At 40.8% G+C, this 20,680-nt stretch overlaps 1 protein-coding gene and 1 non-coding gene across 2 annotated transcripts in view; one reads left to right on the plus strand and one right to left on the minus strand.

Annotated features, from left to right (window-relative positions):
- Positions 1-20,680, plus strand: part of LOC109037684 (glycosyltransferase 25 family member) — a 323,369-nt gene that overhangs the window by 296,922 nt on the left and 5,767 nt on the right. The window contains exons 6-8 of the mRNA XM_019052461.2: positions 10,599-10,673; positions 18,205-18,262; positions 20,054-20,184. Of these exons, the coding sequence (XP_018908006.2) occupies positions 10,599-10,673; positions 18,205-18,262; positions 20,054-20,184 (264 nt within the window). The remainder of the gene's footprint in view (positions 1-10,598; positions 10,674-18,204; positions 18,263-20,053; positions 20,185-20,680) is intronic.
- TRNAI-AAU (transfer RNA isoleucine (anticodon AAU)) lies at positions 12,209-12,282 on the minus strand. The gene has a single exon. It is a non-coding gene; the product is annotated as a tRNA-Ile (tRNA).

A 20,680-nucleotide genomic window follows, 5' to 3' on the forward strand; every position in this document is an offset into this window, starting at 1 on the left:
GGAAAGCCGGCCGGCTGCGAGCGGTCCGCTGGATGAGTGATGTGGCCCGTGTGACTGTCGGGAGCGGAGTGTCTTGAGGTGGTGAGGTCACGACATATATAGCCGTGGTTGAGGCTGCGGCGGCCAATCGGGAGCGAGCATGGGCTGCGTCGCCAGAGGTGAGCGGTGATTGGCCGCCACAGTACTTCCCTGCGGTTGAGACGGAGTCTCTGTGGGTGGTTGGAGAAGTGAGTGGTGAAATTGGATGTTGGAGTGGAAACAGTTTTGGAAATTGTGTGTAAAGTGGTTGGAAAGTTGAGGATAGAGTGAGTGATGATGGGATGTTTGAGGACTTGATTGAGTGATGATATGAGTTGAGGGATGGTTGATTGAGTGAGTTGAGGATTGCTTGAGTGAGTTGAGGATTGATTGAGTGGTGAGAAGCAGGAGGAGAGTGTCAGCGTGCCGGGGAGCGCCATTCGACCCGGGTGACACACGGTTGAAGAAATATGACAATCATCTTTCCGGGCAAGGAGGTTGATGCTCGGGACACCAAGTTGGGAACGTGCTGTGTTCTGCGGCAACTTGCTGGAGCGTGTTGATTTGCGCGGCGGAGAGAGATGGAAACGATGCGGTGATGATGCTGGAAGCTTTCAATGCTCATGCTACGATAATCTAATGTGACTGTTCCAGTGAAGAGAATTGAGTTTGAGTGCTTGAGTACAGTTGACTTGAGAGAAGGTTGGGCGTGTTCTTGAGGTGAGGATCCATGAATGTAGTGAACCAGAAGGCTGAGCGTGTTCACTCACGGCGGGAGTCACCACTGTGGGTGCTCAGGTGATGTGGTGGCCCTGAAAAGGGCCGTTTTAGATGGTGATGAGAGACAGGATGGATGGCGTCTGGAACGAGCGAAGACTGGAGCAGTGTGGCTGGACTTGACTGACTCGAGGACTGAGCACGAGTGCCGTAGGTGGCCGGGGGCGCTGGTCTTATACCCTCGGGGTGCGACCGTGTCGGCCAATCACGGGCGAGCGCGGGATGCGCCGCGCTGGAGAGGCGGTGATTGGCCGCCACAGACGCATATAGGAATGACTGTTTGATGAAATATTGCAGTAAAACAATGAACAACGATAGTCAGACTATAATTAGGATATCTTAAGTCGGGAATCGAACCCACACCGAGTTCAGAGTGGACGCACTCGACATCATAGACGACTCGGCCACCACTCGACTTGAAATTGCTGGCGCGAATCTTATGTAGATAAGCGTAGAGCTGATGCGCAGGCTACACAGCTACTGCGCAACCTCCTCGACCACTGCGCATCCTCCCGCGCATAGCGGTAGCAGTACCGGTGCATTCTGTAAACTCACTCACTTTTATAACGTGATTTTAAAAAAACCTGGGTCCTTTTTCCAAAATCTGATTACAGCGGGCTCATCTAGGGCCTATTACCTGTCGATTTACGCAAAAAATCATGGAAATCGGCCCGCGGTAGAACGCTCAAACGAACTATGACAAAAAGTATAAATTTACATTGTTTAAATGGGAGAATTCGCAACTTTACCACGTAATATAAAAAAACCTGGGCCATATTTTGAAAATCTGAAAAGAGTTGGCTTATCTAGAGACAATTCCCCGTCGATAGCCGCAAAAATCATGTAAATCGGCCCGGTAGAACGCTGGAACTAAGCGTTACCAGTTTCGCAAAATTAGGAGGTCTTGGAGCTTATAGTATAGAAAGATACTGCCGTGCTGAGGAAACACGCCATTGCCACATTTCCTTTGATAAAACACGAATTTCTTAGTAAATGTATGAATATCTTTCTTCCAACTTTTCACATAATTTTGTTCGCAACTTAACCTAAAGCTCCTAAAAATTTCAAGGAAAAATATTCATAACTTTCCTTAGAAGTAAACCTTGTGTCGGAGGAAATTTGGCAACTCTCAAATGCTCATACGGCGCTCTGCCTTAGCGCGGCAGAATAAGACTCAACACAGGAGTGAAAGATACGAGTCAATTTACAAATGTTAGTGCGCCTTCAATCTCGTCTGATACTGTGCAATACTTCAGTGGTGGAATAGTTGCTCAGAGCGCCTTCGACAGTGTCGCCTTTGGCTTGATGGCAGAAGATCGAGATCACTGCTGAGATATCTCTCTAGCTCGTGCGCTATCCAAGATTTTCTCATCACCGACGGTCAGGGGAAAAACATTCATACCTCACATTGCGATGTTGCAAGTTTTCCTCTGTATATTTTAATGTGAGTATACCGAAATGAATACATTTAAATCCACGGCGATTTCTCCGAGACATGATGTATGGACCGCGTTTAGCAGAAAGGAACCAAAATTGAGCTGGGCAATTTAATTTTTTAAAATAGAACGTTCATGTGAATGTCTTTGACAATTTTGAAGAATTTGCTTCGCGCTATGCAGAAAATTCACTGAAATTTGCACAAAAATCCGCACAGCGCAATTGTCATGTGAAAAATCAAATTGCACACTTAAATGGCAATTAACAGCTGACGTTGCTTGGTTCCTGTCTCCTTAACAAGGTATATAGAACCAACTTTTTTTCTTCGTTTTTTCCTGGAAATCTCAGCGCTTGGAAACTTAAAATATTGATCGTTTTCGACTTCAAGGAAATTTGTTCATCTTAATAACCTTTTGGAAAATCAGGATTTTTTTCTTTTTTTTTTTGGAAGAAGAAAAATGTAATAAATACAATCACAGTGTAGAAAACATGGCCAAATAATCTGTGGGCCAATTTTTTATATTGACAGACAAAGCTATGTAGACAAAGAAGGCAAACATGATATGGACGGATTCTATTGGTGGAACCGAGTGATTGATATTGACAAAGGAGGTAGGCAATAGACTAACCAACGGCAAGTCACGAGAGACCCTTCAGGTAGTCCATCATTTTCCTCCTTAGTCTATGAGAACCCAAATTAACCAATAGAATCAATCCATACTCACTATGTACTCTTTATCTATCGCTTTGTCCATCAATTTCAACAATCAGCCGTCTGTGCAACCTCGCTCGCCTTGCGGTGAAAAAACGCTCGAATGTTCGATGCGATTCCGACGTCAGGAACATCGGGTGTCCCGCTCCGCAAGATACTCGCGAATTCAAAATTACGGTTGATATTTTCCGGAGCAATATGTTCGCCTTTCAAAGCGTCATCCATCTCCCAAGTTCCTCAGAGAGGAGGGAAAAAAACAAATTCCGGTGCTCGTTCACCGCCCTCCTAACCGACGGATCTGTTCTAGAACTTCGCAACTACCTTTACCATTACAGTGACAACCCCCAAAACTTTTCCTCGGTGACGACTTCGGAATCTGCTTCTCTCCATTCCCGTTTGAGTGGTTGCCTAGTTAAAACAAAAATATTTTGGTAATGGACGTGTCCTAGTATGTTCTAACTGGTTCTAACTGACCTAACATTACCTATTATGTACGTTGGAAAAAAAACACATTGGATCTAGAGTCCAGACTCTTGAAAACATCAACAAGAAAAAATCCTCTTGATTCAATCGGATTTTTGCTTGAATCAAAACGAAATTCGCTTAAATTAAGAGGCTTGGTTCTTGATTTAAGCTAGATTCTGATTGAATCAAGAGTACTTTTTCTTGTTGATGTTTTTAAGAGTCTGGACTCTAGATCCAATGTGTTTTTTTCCCCAGTGTACTTACTGACCGCTCATAAACTGATACTCTTTTCGGCCAAGTTTTTTACCTTAGAATATGTTTGTTGTATATCCAAAACGCAACGTGACTTTACAGAAAATATCCCGTACTTTTGTCTTGTCTAACATGAAATGAAAAAGGCCCTTTTCATATGGTCAGAGATTAAATTCGTTGGTTTTCAATCATCCAAATAATTTTTATGGGCTTACCTAAGGGATGACTATTGACAATTTTACAAAGGACGGAGTATTCCTTTAATAAAATATTCCGCTCGGACAATATTTGGATCTACGCAAAACTTCATTTTCGAATCCTTACTGAACTTACTGCTACTCTTCTCAGCGACACGGCAGCATGAAAGAAGGTGGAATACATGCCAGTAACGGAATAGTATTAACACATCAATCCTTTCGGCGGAGGAAAAGTCTGCTGCTAATTGCTTGTATCAAAATTAAAATCACCAAAAGAAATGCGAGAAATTTTCGCGTCCCTACGATTGACACCCCACGCTATTCCGTACTTTTGTGGCCCTTGCGACTGGCCTGATTGGACCACTGTTTCCGAAAAGTTTAGACTATAAAAACAAAAATGAATAGCTTAGTGCTGCCGTGTTAAGAAAGAACGCCGCATAAGCATTCGAAAGTTGCCAAATTTCCCCGAATAAAATGTTCGTTTTTGAGAAAAGTTATGAATATTTTTCCTTGAAATTTTCAGTCATTTTAGATCGAATTACAAACAAAATTATCTGAGAAATTGGAGGGAAAATATTCACAAATTTTTCTGAAAATTAGTGATTTGCCCAAGAAAATTTGGCAACGCCTGAAGGCTCATGGAGCAAACGCTCAAACGTAAAGTTTAATTCTATAAATTTTAATATAAAAATTATAATTTTTATCTGTGGTTTAAGGATTTTTGGTTTTTCTTCTTTTCTTGGATTCTTAATCAAATGGTTAGTAATTAATTGTTTTTGATACCTTGGTCTTAAGCTCTTAGTAAGATTAATGGTTTTAGTTTCAGCTTTATCAGTTTATTTTTATTTGCAAATATTTTTTTTTGCTATTTTTTATTTAATATTTTTATTTTTTAATATCTTTTTTTTCCATAGCACGGTAGACTAATGCTGCGTATTTTTTCCCCCTCTGTATCTCTCTGGTGCTTGAGTTCCAAACCTCCAACGTCATCCAGTGGTCCATCATCGCCATCATCAACCCGGCAACGTTGCGTCACGGCTCGTTGACCTTTATGCGCGCTTGGCCGTTTACCGCCAATAATCCCGAGCAAAAAACGACGCGGAAAGTCAATGAAAACACGTAAAATGAACGTATTTATTCCAAAAGGAACCATGTCTCACGCAAACCGTGTGCTCATAGTTCTTTTTAGCATAAATACGTACACATACTCACATGGCGACGAATGAAAAGGGATAAAAGGGCAAGTCCTCGGGGAATCAATCGGGAGAAAAATACAAACCAGTGGCGAGGCGTGAATGATCGATTATCGATATTTCCCCATTTAAACCCATGGTAAAGAATCGATTATTAAGGTGTTCGTTGCGGATACCCTGTTTATCGATACTTTTCCATAGGTCTAAGTGACAGATAAATCGATACATCGCAGAGCACGCCACTCCACTGATACAACCACCGGGGAAGTGAGTGAAAAATGTAAAAAACGATGCGGACAGCCCGGTGAAAGAAGAGGAGCAGCGCGAAATAAAAAACGGGGAAAAATTCCGATCGGAACCGGAATAAAAATTAAGTGGACAATATTTTTGAATTGATGAGTCTCTAATTTAAGCGTTCGCACGGAGCGAATCGCTGAGGTAAGCCGAAATTAGAGTGCCTATACAGGGAGACGGACGCATCGGTCATTTTGAGATTTGATCATGTGGAGCTTTTAGGACAGAGATAAGACTGGCCTCTTGGCTAGAGTACCTGTATAGCGAGAGTATGGACAGATGTGAAACTCCAAAAATCCATCAGGCCTTCATCGATGCTTCTGCGAATAAAGTTAGGGCCCAGAAATGCAGCCGACCCATGAATTTCAATTATTCGGAAAAAATTACTAATATGTACTATTGTTACGAACCGTCGTTTATAAAGCACGTATTTGACTTAGTTCCCGCATAAATTTACTCATTTTTGCGGAAGGACGCTCATTTCTATACATTCTTGGCCATCTTGGTTAGAATGGAAATTTGCAGACTCTGCAGACTGGCAGTGAAATTTTGTGTGTTACAAATTGGTTAGAAGGATGGCTGCACTTTTGGGCCCTAAAACCTCCATGAAGCGATCAGTCCATACTCTCGCTATACAGGTACTCTACTCTTGGCGACAGGTAGAAACTTTTATTTTCGGGAATTCAACACTTCCTTATGGACAATTGAGAAAAACAAAATTGAGATCTAAGTTGTGCTGTGTGTGCATGTCTGAAATCATCGGATGTATCGAATTATGTCGAGAGCATACCTTATCATTAATACAGCTAAATCTCATCTCAACGCCTTGCGAAACACACGCGAACAACGATCAGGGCATTACTTTATTCCTAAGGCCTTTTCTCCAAAGGGACGTTTCATGGGATTTGTCCCAGGGAAAAATCTCACTTGCGAAGTTGGGAAAATATCGAGTTAGTCAATACTAATCACAGTGCCAACTAAGAGTCATTGTGGAGTCCCAGGAACGACTTAAAAAGAAGGAGAATAAATTTTGTTTTGCTGTTTAACGGAAACAGGGTGTCTACAAGTCCGGAATTTCCGGAAAGTCCGGAAAAGAAGGTGCGGAAGTACTGATTTTTTCAGTCGACAGGCGGTTCGGAAGTACTGATAGGCGTTCGGAGTAGATTTTTCAGGCGGTTCGAAGTACTGAGAGAATTCCGCAAGATGGTCCGGAATTTTTCATTTTTTTGTCATTTTTGTTGCAATTTGAGCGGGAAATTCAATTTTTTTAAATTTGCCGAATTTCGTCAGTCGAAGGTACTGAAAAAGCACTGAATTTTTCTGTTGATGAGGTACTGAATTTCTTGGGCATGCATGGAAAAAGTACTGTAAAAGTACTGATTTTTGGCCAGCCTGTTTTTGTAGACACCCTGCCGGAGAAGGAACTCAGAAGTTCCATTCATGCTATTCGAACTTGAGAAAAACCGCGTGAAAAGTTTCGTGGAGACGAGGCGTAATAAAGAGGGACATCGAGGTAACAGGTCCTGATCATTTTTACGTATGTTGCGCCTTCAATTTTGCGCAGACGGCAATATGGCCATCACCCATGCACGAATAGTTATCTCTCAAACGCCGTGCATAAATTCTCAGCCTTGCAATGAACCCTTCCTCTTTTCCTGGTCGACGTCACGTGGTTCGGATCCATCATGCAAGTCGCAATATATTCAAATTAGCCCTCTCCTCGACCCCTCCCTCCTACCCCTCGGGTCCAGAACCCCCTCCCCACGACCACAGTGCTCCCTGACCAGCGACTGCCCGGGCGACAGGACATTGCGGTGCGCTGTTGTCACATCGATATCTGACTCCGAACAGAGTGCTAACTTGTTTGTAGGATTTATAACGTTATGTTTACGTTCTCCTATAAAAATTCAGAGACTGCGAGCTGATTATTAAAATCAATAAACAAAGCGATAGACAAAAACGATGCAATATTACATACGATTCCTACAATGAATAATTTGCATGCCAATTCTGTATTGCTTCATCTGGAAGTGATAAAAGAGCTGATTTCACAGTATTTTTTATAGTTTTTTTCTGATATGGGAAATAGTATAAAAATAGATTTAAAATTGAGAAAATGCACCGCCTAGTGCACTGGAAAAAACCACATTGGATCTAGAGCCCAGACTCTTAAAAACATCGACAAGAAAAAGTACTCTTGATTCAATCAGAACCTAGCTTAAATCAAGAACCAAGCCTCTTAATTTTAGCGGATTTCGTTTTGATTCATGCAAAAATCCGATTGAATCAAGAGTATTTTTTCTTGTCAATGTTTTCAAGAGTCTGGACTCTAGATACAATGTGTTTTTTTTTTCCAGTACATGTTTAAACATAGCATATCCGCACATTAAGGGTCACTGTTGCGTTGCGAACGCAACGGAAGTTAAAACGCCTCCAATTAAATGCGTATGCAACACGCACATCCATCGCGTACGAATAGTTGTATGCAGCGCCTTAGAAAAAGTCGCATCCTCACGTTACAGTGATGGCGCATTGTTGAGCGGTTGGGCCTGCATATTTATGGTTTACTGACGTTGTTTCTCTACTTATTTTGGTTGGTTAAAAGGTGAAACGTTAATGATCCTCTAAATTTTATGGTTCATCAACATTTGTCAGGAAAAAAGTCTAGAGTATAGAGTTACGACGTTCTTGGTTTGGACTGACTTAATAATATTGTTTTCTAACTTAATAACAATTTAACATAACTAAAATAACTTAATAACTTGTTTGATTTGTAATTATTATCTTCTCGAGGGGTGGATTTTTCAAACTTCTCGTTGAGGAGACCATATCCCAGATAGAACATAATATTTTTACAATATTGGGCGAATATTCCGATTATAATAAAATCCGATTGAATCAAGATTATATTTTTTCTTGTCAATGTTTTCAAGAGTCTGGACTCTAGATCCAATGTGTTTTTTTCCAGTGTGACGTTTTTTTCCCACCATCAGGCGTTTTTAATATGCGTAACACTCAAGGGAGGAGGGGGTACAAGAGCGTTACGCCTTTTTGTTTTTACATATTACAAGACAGGGACCTACATCACCAAAGCGTTCCAAGGGAAGTTGGGGGATAGAAAAATCCGAAATTCAGTACTGTATATTTTATGAACGGTCTCTAAATGCCTATCGCAATTTGTGATTTTGTTGCCGAAAAGACAACGCCGTTGACTGCGAAGTTTGATCACTTTCGCGGGACGTTGATGAATACGGGGTGAATCGAACACGTTGCCTGTTTTATTCAAAACTCGGTGAATATTCTCCATATTTTAGTGAATTATTGGTGGGTTTGTCAGAGCAGTGGTAACTCTGTCTGCAAATTGCTCTTGACCTTCATCCATCTCTGGAGGTGTTGGGTGAATTTTTTGGCGCAAACTTAAGGGAAGTGATTTAAACGCAACCACGCAAAAAGGCTACATACAAGAGGCCTTCCGCTAGTCCATCGTGCCGAAAAAAAAAAAATAGTTTGTGGTATTATTATGGAATCAGACTATCCGTTTATTTACATAATTCTACTATCCTTGCGGCCGATTGAATTAAGTGGAATTTAGAGTACTTATTTAGGAAGAGTACGGACTTGTAGAAATATGTAACTCCTAGTGCCAAAAGGGCAGCCAATCGCCTCGTACGAAAAGTGCCGCTAGGAATCTTCAGATACCACTATCAAATTAATATGCCAAGAATGCTCATAAGATGAGCCTTATCCCAAAAGAATGTGTGAATTTATGCAAAAACTAACTCATATACGTCTTATTAAACGACAGGTCGTAACAATTGGACTGCATTTTGCAATTTGGAACTATAAATTCTGGCTCATCTGAAAAAACACTTATGTGCATAGGAAAACTAATGGCACATACGTTTTTTTTTAAACCGGGCCAGAATTTATGGTTCCAAATTGTAAAATCCAGTCCAATTGTAATAGAAAATCACCCTGAATAATTTGAGTTCATAGGTTGGCTGCCCTTCGGGGCCTTAAAAGCTCCATGACCTAATTTCGAAATTACCTGCTTTCCAGTGTTTTGCCTTTCCCGGGCGCCATGCAAGCGCCAAATGAGCCCAAAAATCGGGCCTTGGCGCCTAAAAATTTGGGGGGGGGGGAGGGAGCTGGGCCATCGTGGCGCCTAAAAAATTTGACTAACCGAACTCGCATTCGGGAAGCAGCGGTAGGGATGAAGCGCTCTCTATACGCACCGTTCGCAGCATCGCTGTGGCCCGCATGCAAAAATTTAATTTGACTCCTAAGAAATAGTAGATGGCTCCCAAAAAATAGTGGATGGCTCCTAAAAATTGGGCTTTCTGGCCAAGGTGGCTTCTAAAATTTTAGGGGAAGGTAGAACACTGCTACTTTCCCTATTCAGGTATTCTTGCGGAATTTATTGATAAATGCTGCGTACAGAGAGGGCCCTGGCCCTTCTTGATTGCGGTGTCTCAGGATCTCCGTTAAAGTTTCACACATTACAATTAAAGCACATTTACGGAATGCGTTGAAACTTTCACTGAATTTTCTGTATAATTCTACAATGCTTCAAACGAAAAATTCAGATAATTCTCCTAATAGTATCCTTTTTAAAATATAAATCAGTAATAGAGATTCTGAAACACCGCAACCAAGAAATGCTCTTTCTGCACCCAATGCCTCAATCCGTAGACTCCACTGGAAAAAAAAACACCTTGGATCTAGAGTCCAGACTCTTAAGAACATCGACAAGAAAAAATACTCTTGATTCAATCAGATTCAAGCTTAAATCAAGAACCAAGCCTCTTAATTTGAGCGGATTTCCTTTTGATTTAAGCTTAAATCTGATTGAATCAAGAGTATTTTTTCTTGTCAATGTTTTTAAGAGTCTGAACTCTAGATCCAATGTGTTTTTTTCCCAGTGTGAACTGGAAAATCCTGTTCTAAAATTGCATCATGTTTGCTTGGTTATCCGTTCATAAAGTGAGATAAGAACGAAAACTAGGCAACGTGAAATAAAGTTAGACTGATCCTGGTCAAAGCCATATCCATTCGCCCTCGCATTTCTGGAACATGGGGACACTCTTTTCTCAGGAAGCGTCACATTTTTCAAAGTCCTCGGAGCAAATTTCCTATTAATAAAGCGATCCCGAAATTCGAGCATCGATAGGCTTTTCTCCTTATACGCCTATTTTCCGAAAAGTTTCTCCCCAACGACGCCATCATCTAACGCGTCTGTTTCTTTCTTTTCAGTTTATTGGACGAAACGGAGCTGACCCGTCGAGGTGTACAGTTCCTCCCCGGATATCGGGACCCCTACCACAAAAGGTGAGTCGGACACAATAGATGCTTACGTTATTTTTAGGGGTGATAATAGGGGTCGAATCCTTTGATGAAGAGCAATGTAAGTGACACGTGTAGGCATACTTCAGAAGATAGTAGAAGTAGGTAAAAATATCTATTAAAAGTAAAGGTTTCTAATTTGCGTATAGTTTGGGATAATTTTTATAAAATGGACTACATTTTGCAATTTGGAACTATAAATTCTAGCCCGGTTTGAAAACAACGTATGTGCCATTAGTTTCTCTATGCACATAAGTGTTTTTCCAGAAGAGCCAGAATTTATAGTTCCAAATTGCAAAATGCAGTCCAAATAAGAGTCACCTTCACACCGTGCATTACATTTATTTTAGTAAACTTTGTACGTACGCTCGAGGTGTTTAAATAAAAAAAAATTCGGATAAATAGGGGAAAATTGGGATTAATTGGTACGAGTCAGTTGAGATATTTTAGTATTCTAGGGGGCTCCTCCTCCTGGCCACTACGCGGCCCAACCCCCGGGGCGCTGCGCACCCCCCAAAGGCCGCTTCTTACTCTTCCTACGCCCCTTCCTCACCCCGTCCATCAAGCGTCTTAAAAATGATTTTATTAGAATTTTCCTACTTACGGGCTTTGAACTCCAACCCATCGACCGTCTTACTCTCCTTCATCCCGTCCATCGAGCGGCTTAAAAATGATTTTATTAGAATAGAGAAGATATCAGGAATAATCTTGTCGAATCGGGATTCATGGAGGATAGTTGTCATCAACTGTAACGAATGGAGATGTTGCATGTGTGAGGAATTTGCGATTTGACTGTTGATTCTTATGTAAAAGTTCGCGAGAAACACGATGGTGCCACCGGTTTTCTCTGAAATCCACTCCCAAGCTCAAAAAAAGGTCTAAAGTTGAGGCCAAAATGGAGGGGATATTCCACGCTATCCTGAGAGTCCACCTCTACATCAAGACAAACTCTCCATGCAAAGATAGGGAGCAAATACATTGACAGGGCTGCCACCTTGTTTGGGAACTCTAAAACTGAAAACACGGCAACCCTGCTAATGTATTTGCTCCCTATCTTCGCATGGAGAGTTCGTCTTGGTGTAGAGGTGGACTCTCGGGATAGCGTGGGATATCTCCTCCATTTTGGCCTCAACTTGAGAGCTTATTTTGAGCTTGGGAGTTGATTTCAGAGAAAACCAGTGGCACCATCGTGTTTCTCGCGAACTTTTACAGAAGAATCAACAGTCAAATCGCAAATTCCTCACACATGCAACATCTCCATTGGGGCAGTGCAGGATGAGTAGAGATACAGAGATATAAGTCTGAACAAATGGAGGTAGATCTTCATAAATTGGGATCCTCATGGCTTGGTGTGTTAGCCTGATTCTGTGTGTTTATTGTGTTTTTCGTTGTCTTTAATAAATGTTTGAATTCATCGCCAGCATTTTTTACCATCCAAAATTTTTGAACACTCTCTCAACAACACCTTCCAACTATACTCGTATTGATGGGTGCGCAGCAGATACCTTAATAAAATTTGATGGCCCATGAGGGGATCGAACCCGCGACCTTCGCGTTATTAGCACGACGCTCTAACCAACTGAGCTAATGGGCCAGTTGTAGCGAAGTCGGCGAAGAATTTGTGCTAACCTTCCACGCAAAACAACATGGAATACGCATTCTAATGAATATGACATTCAGTCTTAGCAGCCCGTCAATTTTACTCGACAGTAGCACGTTCACAGAATAACATCAAAATTCTTGACGCTTTAAATTAACGTATTTAATGTATTAGGGGAGACGGGAGAGTTATACTCCTAAAATTCAAATATGGACATTTACAGTATGTCCATTGTGTTCTGTATTACATTTTTATGAGAGAGCAATGTATTGCAATGTTTGATTTCTAACCCTACGTAGTCTGCCGTGCTGAGGAAAAATGCCGTATGAACCTTCAGGCGTTGCCAAATTTCCTTAGCCAAATCACTCATTTTCAGGAGAATTTGTGAATATTGTTTCTCCAATTTCTCAGATAATTTTATTCGTAGTTTGATCTTAAGTGTCCGAAAATTTCAAGGAAAAATATTCATAACTTTTCTTAAAAATAAACATTTTTCGGAGGAAATTTGGCAACTCCCGAGTGTTCATACGGCGTTCTTCCTTAGCACGGCAGCAGTGATTGATCGCATCAGTTTCGTTCAGATGCTTTCAAAAGAGCGTATATACAGGGTGTTTCAGACCACCCGTACCAGGCCTTTTTCTCGGTTGGTATAGGTCGTATGAAGTCGGAGACCTCAGGGTTGAATAGGGAATTGACCCCAAGGAATCCGAATTTCGTGGTCCCGAAACCCCCCCATTCCCCCTTGGGGGGTAAAGGGGGGGTCACGATGCTAAAAGTCACGGTTCTCGGGCGAATTGCGGATAGATCACATCAGAATTGAAAAGCACGGAAAATTTCACGTGGAATTGACCCCTAAAAATCCAAAATCGGACCATCCAAGGCCCAAAAATGACACCCTAAAGAGGGGGACAGTACCCCCCTCCATAATTTCTCTTTGGTCTCAAAATTGACGTAAATTCTCCAGAAAAAGACGGTTTCCCAGGTAATCGACCTCGGGAAATCCAAATTTCATGGTCCCGAAGCTCCTCTAGGCCCCCTTGGGGGGTAAACGGGGGGGCCCAATTTTGAAAATCGGGGCTCCTTTCCGAATCGCAAATTGATTGCATCCAAATTGAGGAGCAGAACACATTTACATCTTAAGTGACTCCTAAGAGTTCTAATTGACCCCCCTGAACGGCAGAAAGTAACTCCCTGAGGAAGGGGGCCTCGCCCCGCCAAAAATTTCTCAGGATTCCTGTTTGGTCGCAAAATTGACGTCGATTCTCCAGAAAAAGACGGTTTCCCATGTAATCGACCCCGAGGAGCTCAGGGAACATGAAATGTAGAGTCCTCGGGGTCGATTACATGGGAAACCGTCTTTTTCTGGAGAATCGACGTCAATTTTGCGACCAAACTGGAATCCTGAGAAATTTTTGGCGGGGGCGAGGCCCCCTTCCTCAGGGAGTTACTTTCTGCCGTTCAGGGGGGTCAATTAGAACTCTTAGGAGTCACTTAAGATGTAAATGTGTTCTGCTCCTCAATTTGGATGCAATCAATTTGCGATTCGGAAAGGAGCCCCGATTTTCAAAATTGGGCCCCCCCGTTTACCCCCCAAGGGGGCCTAGAGGAGCTTCGGGACCATGAAATTTGGATTTCCCGAGGTCGATTACCTGGGAAACCGTCTTTTTCTGGAGAATTTACGTCAATTTTGAGACCAAAGAGAAATTATGGAGGGGGGTACTGTCCCCCTCTTTAGGGTGTCATTTTTGGGCCTTGGATGGTCCGATTTTGGATTTTTAGGGGTCAATTCCACGTGAAATTTTCCGTGCTTTTCAATTCTGATGTGATCTATCCGCAATTCGCCCGAGAACCGTGACTTTTAGCATCGTGACCCCCCCTTTACCCCCCCAAGGGGGGATGGGGGGGGTTTCGGGACCACGAAATTCGGATTCCTTGGGGTCAATTCCCTATTCAACCCTGAGGTCTCCGACTTCGTACGACCTATACCAACCGAGAAAAAGGCCTGGTACGGGTGGTCTGAAACACCCTGTATCTAAGTTTTCTCATCTCAGCAAGTCAATTTTTGAATCGTTATTAATGACCTTGATGGAATTATCCTTATCTTAGCAATGATATGTATCGATCGATGTCTATCGATCGATAACGATTCGATAGGCGCCACGCGGTCGCTGGCATGGCATGCCACGCGGGGCCTGACGCCTCAAGCGCATGGACTACCAGAGCGCCTTCAGCCTTTCGGATATGCAATACGCACATCCGTGGAGTAGGTTTAGTTGCATCCCGGCGTTCGTAAGGCAGGCGTGGGGTGTCGCGTTGAGTTAACCAGAGCGTGCCTCGTTCTGTACAATTTCGGTGCTTCAAAAGTAAATGGTCTTATTTCTCTTCCATGTGTACTTTTCCTCTCTTTTTTCGTATCTCGCATTCAATTCAGAAAATACATTTTAAACAAACTAATAAGTAAGACAACCACAGTGGGGCAGTTTTAAGGCCAAATATAATTAATTGTTCTTTGAGTTTGAGAATACATCATTCGAGATTTTTGCAGACACACTGGAATAATTGATGTCCTAATTGAAAAGCAAAAAAATTAAGAGAAGTAGTTCTTAAATACCGGGACGTCAGTCTAGCGAGGCTGTTTTAAAGAGGCTGTTCAATAATCTCTATTATACTGCACAGTATTAAGTCCTTTTGTATAAATCATCTGGTGAACACTTTGGACTTCACGCAGGTAACTTCTTCAAAAATCGATCCTATTTGATTGTAAAGAAGGAATCAGTGAATTTTTCTGACATATTATAAATTCCACGTTTAATTAAATCAATGCATACAGGGACGTGCATTTTGCACCTGGAACATCCGATTAACGTATATTGACCGTTTCACTTTCAAAGCAAAGTATAGTTTTAAAGCAAAAATTCTTGATTGTGAGAAAAATTTAATTAAAGTTTTGGGAAAATTTTATCGGAATATGTTTAAGTCTGCCCACGAGGCCTTTAAATTAATTTTAATATTTTAGAGCTAAGCACAAATATAGCTTGAAATTTCATTCTCTTTGTAAAAAAATCAGCTTTCACCCCGATAGCAGCACGAATTGTCAACGCCAACTACGTAAAGCCAACTCAACAAAAGCAGAAAAGTTGTGATATTTTTACTTTCTTCTCCCCCTCTATTATTTTTAGTAAGTTCAAACAGATGTACAAACATTGTTCTCGAAGTCAAGTCTCAGGGACTGAATTTTGATGAGTTCCCAAATCCGCCTTGATAACCGTATACGTTTAAAAGCGGAGGCGTAGTCAGAGCAAATATTTGCACCGCATCTTCGAGAGGGGGAATCTCACCCGTGACGAAGAAACTTTTACCAAAACAGCCTTCGGATTTCGGAACGCAAGGATTCTGCAAAACCCGAACTCATACGTGAAAACACTTCGCCATGTCAACGTCAGAGTTTCGAAAGATTGTTTACGTGTTGACGTATCCTGCCTCCGAGAACTTCCTGAAAATAGGTTCACGGAGGAGTTTTGCTACGCAGTTTTGGTTTTTGGTGCGAAGGAGCATACCCCACGAGTCGGTGATAATCAGTGGCGTGGCGTGAATTGCGATATATCGATTGTCATGCCATATGAATATATGGAAAATGATCGATAAACAGGGTGTTTGCAGCGAACACCTTAATAATCGATTCTTTAACATAGGTTTAAATGGCATAACAATCGATATATCGCAATTCACGCCACGCCACTGGTGATAATGTAACGTCATGTTTTAAATGGGTGAAACAAAAGCTCAATGGATGTAGTGTTGGCAAGCGCCCAATGCTCCATCTTAACCCCAAAGAGACATCAAGAGGAGATTTATCACTCTTAGAAATTGATTGGGTTCATCGGAGCGGAAACAGATGGCTTGAATTCTTTTACAACTGTATCCTTTGATTGCGATAGAATGGACCACTAGACAAGGTACGAATTTCAGCATTCTGAAACATGTTTCTTAACAAAAATTTCACGCAGAACACGATACGCACAGCGAAAATTACCGAAATCAACTCCTTACGAAGATATTTAATGATTCTTGATGCGTGAATTCAAACCACCCGCTCATGAAAACTCAATACTCTGCGTGATTCACATCGCGCGCTAAACTTTATCATGACAGTCTCTGCAATATAAAAATCTGGCAACCTCAATCTTAACGCTTTAGATAAGCTATAGCAAATTGCTTATAGTTTGAACAACACATGGTGGGAAATTAACATTGCTCGATTGAGAGTCTTGCTGAAACCGTGGTTGTGCTTGATTTGACTCACGTAGAGCTTTGAGTTTCTTGTGAGCGGGCAGTTCAAATTCCTTGTAACCAATGTGAAATAAAAAGGTTAATATCTTCGTTAAGAGTTGGTTTCAGTAATTTTCGTTGCGCGAATCGTGCTCTACGTGAAATTCTGGTTAAGAAACATGTATCAGAATGCTGGAATTCGTGTCTTGTCTAGTGGCCCATTTTAACAGATGAAACCTCAGAAATGTTAAGGTTTCTTCCGACAAAACACCAAACGGCACTTCACGAATTTTCGATAAGCGATTGAAAGATCTCACGAGTTACTTGATTTGATAGTAGATGGATGCACGATGATTTTTGATACAAATATTTTAACTCCGGTGTGGGCGGTGAAGTATCGCGCGAAACTGAAGGCGTTTTCGACTGGTGACAACGGTTTGTCGTAACTCTTATTGTGGCGACGCGCATCACGCAAAGATTTTTACCGTTTTAAAATGTCGTTCAATTGAATGAAGAATGACTTAACTGCATGCTAAAAACGCATAAATATCACCGTAACTTGTCTCCTTAAACTTATGAAAGTCGTTTTCTTACATAGAATAGTTATTCCCCGTTTCAAGTAAACGTCTCTGAAACATTTTAATTTTTTCAGAGATCACTGGAGAAAAAGTCTCTCGGATCCAGAGTCAAGACTCTTAAAAAAATTATCAAGAAAAAAGTTTCCTGATCCAATCGGGGTTTTTCTTGAATCGAGAGTCAAACCTCTTAGCGGATTTCCGTTTGATTCAAGTAAAAATCCGATTGAACAAGGGTATTTTTTTCTTGCCAAATTTTTTAAGAGTCTAAACTCTGGATCCACTTGATTTTTCTTTCTGTGAATTTATTTTTTTTTTTTTTTAAAAAAAAAACATCTTCCAAGGGGCATTATTGTGCTACTAGGGTAGGTATAACCTACTTCTATCCAGTTTTCTCCCTAATTTATGGTCTATTCTGCCATGCTAAGGAAGAACGCCGTATAAGCCTTCAGACGCTGCCAAATTTCCTTCGATAAAAACCGAATTTACAGGGAAAATTGCGAATGTTTTTTTCTAAAATTTACAGACGATTTCGTACGCAATTTACTCTAATACATCTGAAAATTTAAAAAAAAATGTGAATGAATGTCGTCAAAAATACATGTTTTATCAAGGGAAATTTGGCAACTCTCGAATGTTCATACGGCGTTCTTCCTTACCACGGCGGTATTGGGCGCAAAACTCGATTCACTGCAACGATATCATGTTCGTATGATGTGGCAACTTGTTTCCTGCAGCTGAGATGACGGAGGACGTAGTAAATTAATCAACGGTGGCAGTGGCGTGGCGTGAATTGCGATGTATCGATTGTTCTGCCATTTAAACCTATGGTAAAGAATCGATTATTAAGGTGTTCGCTGCGAACACCCTGTTTATCGATCCTTTCCCATAGGTTTAAATGGCAGAACAATCGATATATCGCAAAGTCGCGGTCTGCCTCGCGTTTATTTATTTCATGCTGAAACAAGAGAGAGGTTGTTGAACCGCCCCGACTGAAAAATTATCTCCTATCATCAAAGAATGGTATCGATCGTCGTAATTTTTCTCACTAATATGCTTCTTTTTTTTCAAGGCCGATGACCAAAGGCGAGATCGGGTGCTTCCTGAGCCACTTCCGCATCTGGAAAGAGGTAAATTCTTCGTTTCTTCGATTGTTTGCGTTTTTTTTTGCGACGAAACGCAGATAAAATGGATTACATTTTGCAAAAAGGAACCGAGAGCATTCCAATGTCGCTAAGATTGTGCAAATTTTTTACCTTGCAAATATCAACAGATCATCTAAACAAGTTTCATCTTTACTCCCGATAATCTATAAATTCAAGACGAAATGTACCGTTGTAAATTTAATTTGTTGCATGATTTCAGAAATTTTATGTCAAAGAATGTATGTTGCACAATCTTAGCTACATTAGTATGCTCTTGGTTCCAGAAAGGAACCAAGCCACATGAGCTTTTGCCACTTTAAATTCGGGTAATTTAATTTCTTACATGAAATTGGTAGTGCGGTTTTTTTGCAAATTTCATTAATTTTTTGCATAGTACGAAGCAAATTCCTTAAAATATTCAAAGGATTCTGCCCGAACGTTCTTTCGTAAAAAATTGAATTGCCCAGTTAAATTTGGCAAAAGCTGATATGATTTGCTTCCTTTTTGCTGAACGCGGTCCAAAAGAATAACGTTAATTGAAACAGTCATATCTACATTGCGGTGTTTCGAAATTCCATCTGATTTTTAAATTTTTGGGGGAAAAATCCAAGCAAACATATTTGCTTAAAATTTTGTGGTGATAATACTTTCACATGGGCAAGAAAAATTGCAAAATTTTTTGAGCGGGTATGGTGCTTTAGTGTCTCTCCAGAAAATTCATGCCACGCCACCGCTCTTCCCGTATGTTACCGTCAGAAGTCGAAGTTCAGACAAATCGCGGTGTGACCAGTACGTGCAATCGCATTATGGCTAATTCAGTCGTGTTTCGACTAAAATAACTTGGTCAAACCTGATTAAAATTCAGCTTAAGACCAGTAATATAGTGAATAGAGATTTTGAAGAATTTTTCGGGGCGTATGGTCTTATTCCAAGAGAGTCCATATCAATCAAAAACACAATTTCAAAGATACTAGACTTGAGGGGTTTTCTCAAGTCGCACGCTCACTTGTGTCTTTCCTGTCGAAATAAGAAACCATAAATTGCTGATGCCAAAAACTTTCAATCTTATTTTACAGAATTTGTCTATGAGAAAACCTGCAACGTTGCAGTCCGAAGTATTTATCGTCTTTGAGTTTTAATCAGCGACCCCTTTGCCACCAGTGGCAAAGCGTGGATGATCGAGTATCAATATTTCCCCCATTTGAAGCCATGGTAAAGAATCGATTATTCAGGTGTTCCTCGCAAACACCCTGTTTATCGATACTTTTCCATAGGTTCAAATGGCAGATCAATCGATAAATCCCAAAGCACGCTACGCCACTGCTTGCCACTTGAAACTGCCGCGATTCTCAGGCAACTTAATTAGCTTCCCTCTCGGCTGGGTTGCATACGTCATCATTTTGAAGGCGCTTACACTTTTTTAGGTAATAGCTATCTTGTAACCGACAGCCCACTCTTATACTGCCGTGCTAAGGAAGAACGCCGTATGAACCTTCAGGCGTTGCCAAATTTCCTTTGATAACGCACGAATTCCCTGGTAAACTTATGAATGTTTCTCTTCCAATTTTGCAGATAATTTTGTTTGCAATTTCGTCTAAAATTCCTGAAAATTTCTCATAACTTTTCTAAAAATAAACATTTTATCGAAAGAAATTTGGCAACTCTCGAATGTTCATACGGCGTTCTTCCTTAGCACGGCAGTATTGTAAATCATGCTTTATTATTTTAATCAAATGAGTGCATTAGATTCACTCATTTTTCTCACGATTTTTTCAGATAGTCGAGGAAAACTTGGATGTAGTCATGGTCTTAGAAGACGATGTCCGATTCGAGCATTATTTCAAAAGCAAACTGGAACAAGTCTTGGACGAATTGAGAACTTTGCCTGATTTTGACTGGGATTTCGTGTAAGGATCTGGTTTTGTTTTCTTAAATCAATAATTTCAGTTACGCACGTATGTAAAGCGGTGGTTCATGGAAAAAATTAAATTGCTGATTTAACAATTCAATTGCTAAAAAAAAGTGACTGCAATCTTTCAACGTAGATTTCACAACACAAAAATGCTACTTTAACCACTATTGTAAGCTAATTTAACCACGGGGGTGGTTAAAATAACATTTTTGTGCTGTGAAAACTACGTTGAAATATTGCAGTCACTCTTTTTAGCAATTGAATTGTTAAATCAGCAATTGAATTTTTTCCGTGATGGTAAGTCGATATACTTTCTTATGGTTGTTTAATTTAAAAAACCCGAAATAAATTAATTATACCGAACCGGGTAAAGGGTGCTCATGCTGGGAGGTACCTCCCAGAAAGTTATTTTTATCAAAGGTCTAAAAATAGGAAAATCTAATTCTTGACCCAAAGAAATTTGCGTCATTCCAAGTATAAGTTTCGAGCAC

Source organism: Bemisia tabaci, chromosome 10 (genome assembly GCF_918797505.1).
Source record: "Bemisia tabaci chromosome 10, PGI_BMITA_v3".
In the NCBI taxonomy this organism is placed as follows: domain Eukaryota; kingdom Metazoa; phylum Arthropoda; class Insecta; order Hemiptera; family Aleyrodidae; genus Bemisia; species Bemisia tabaci.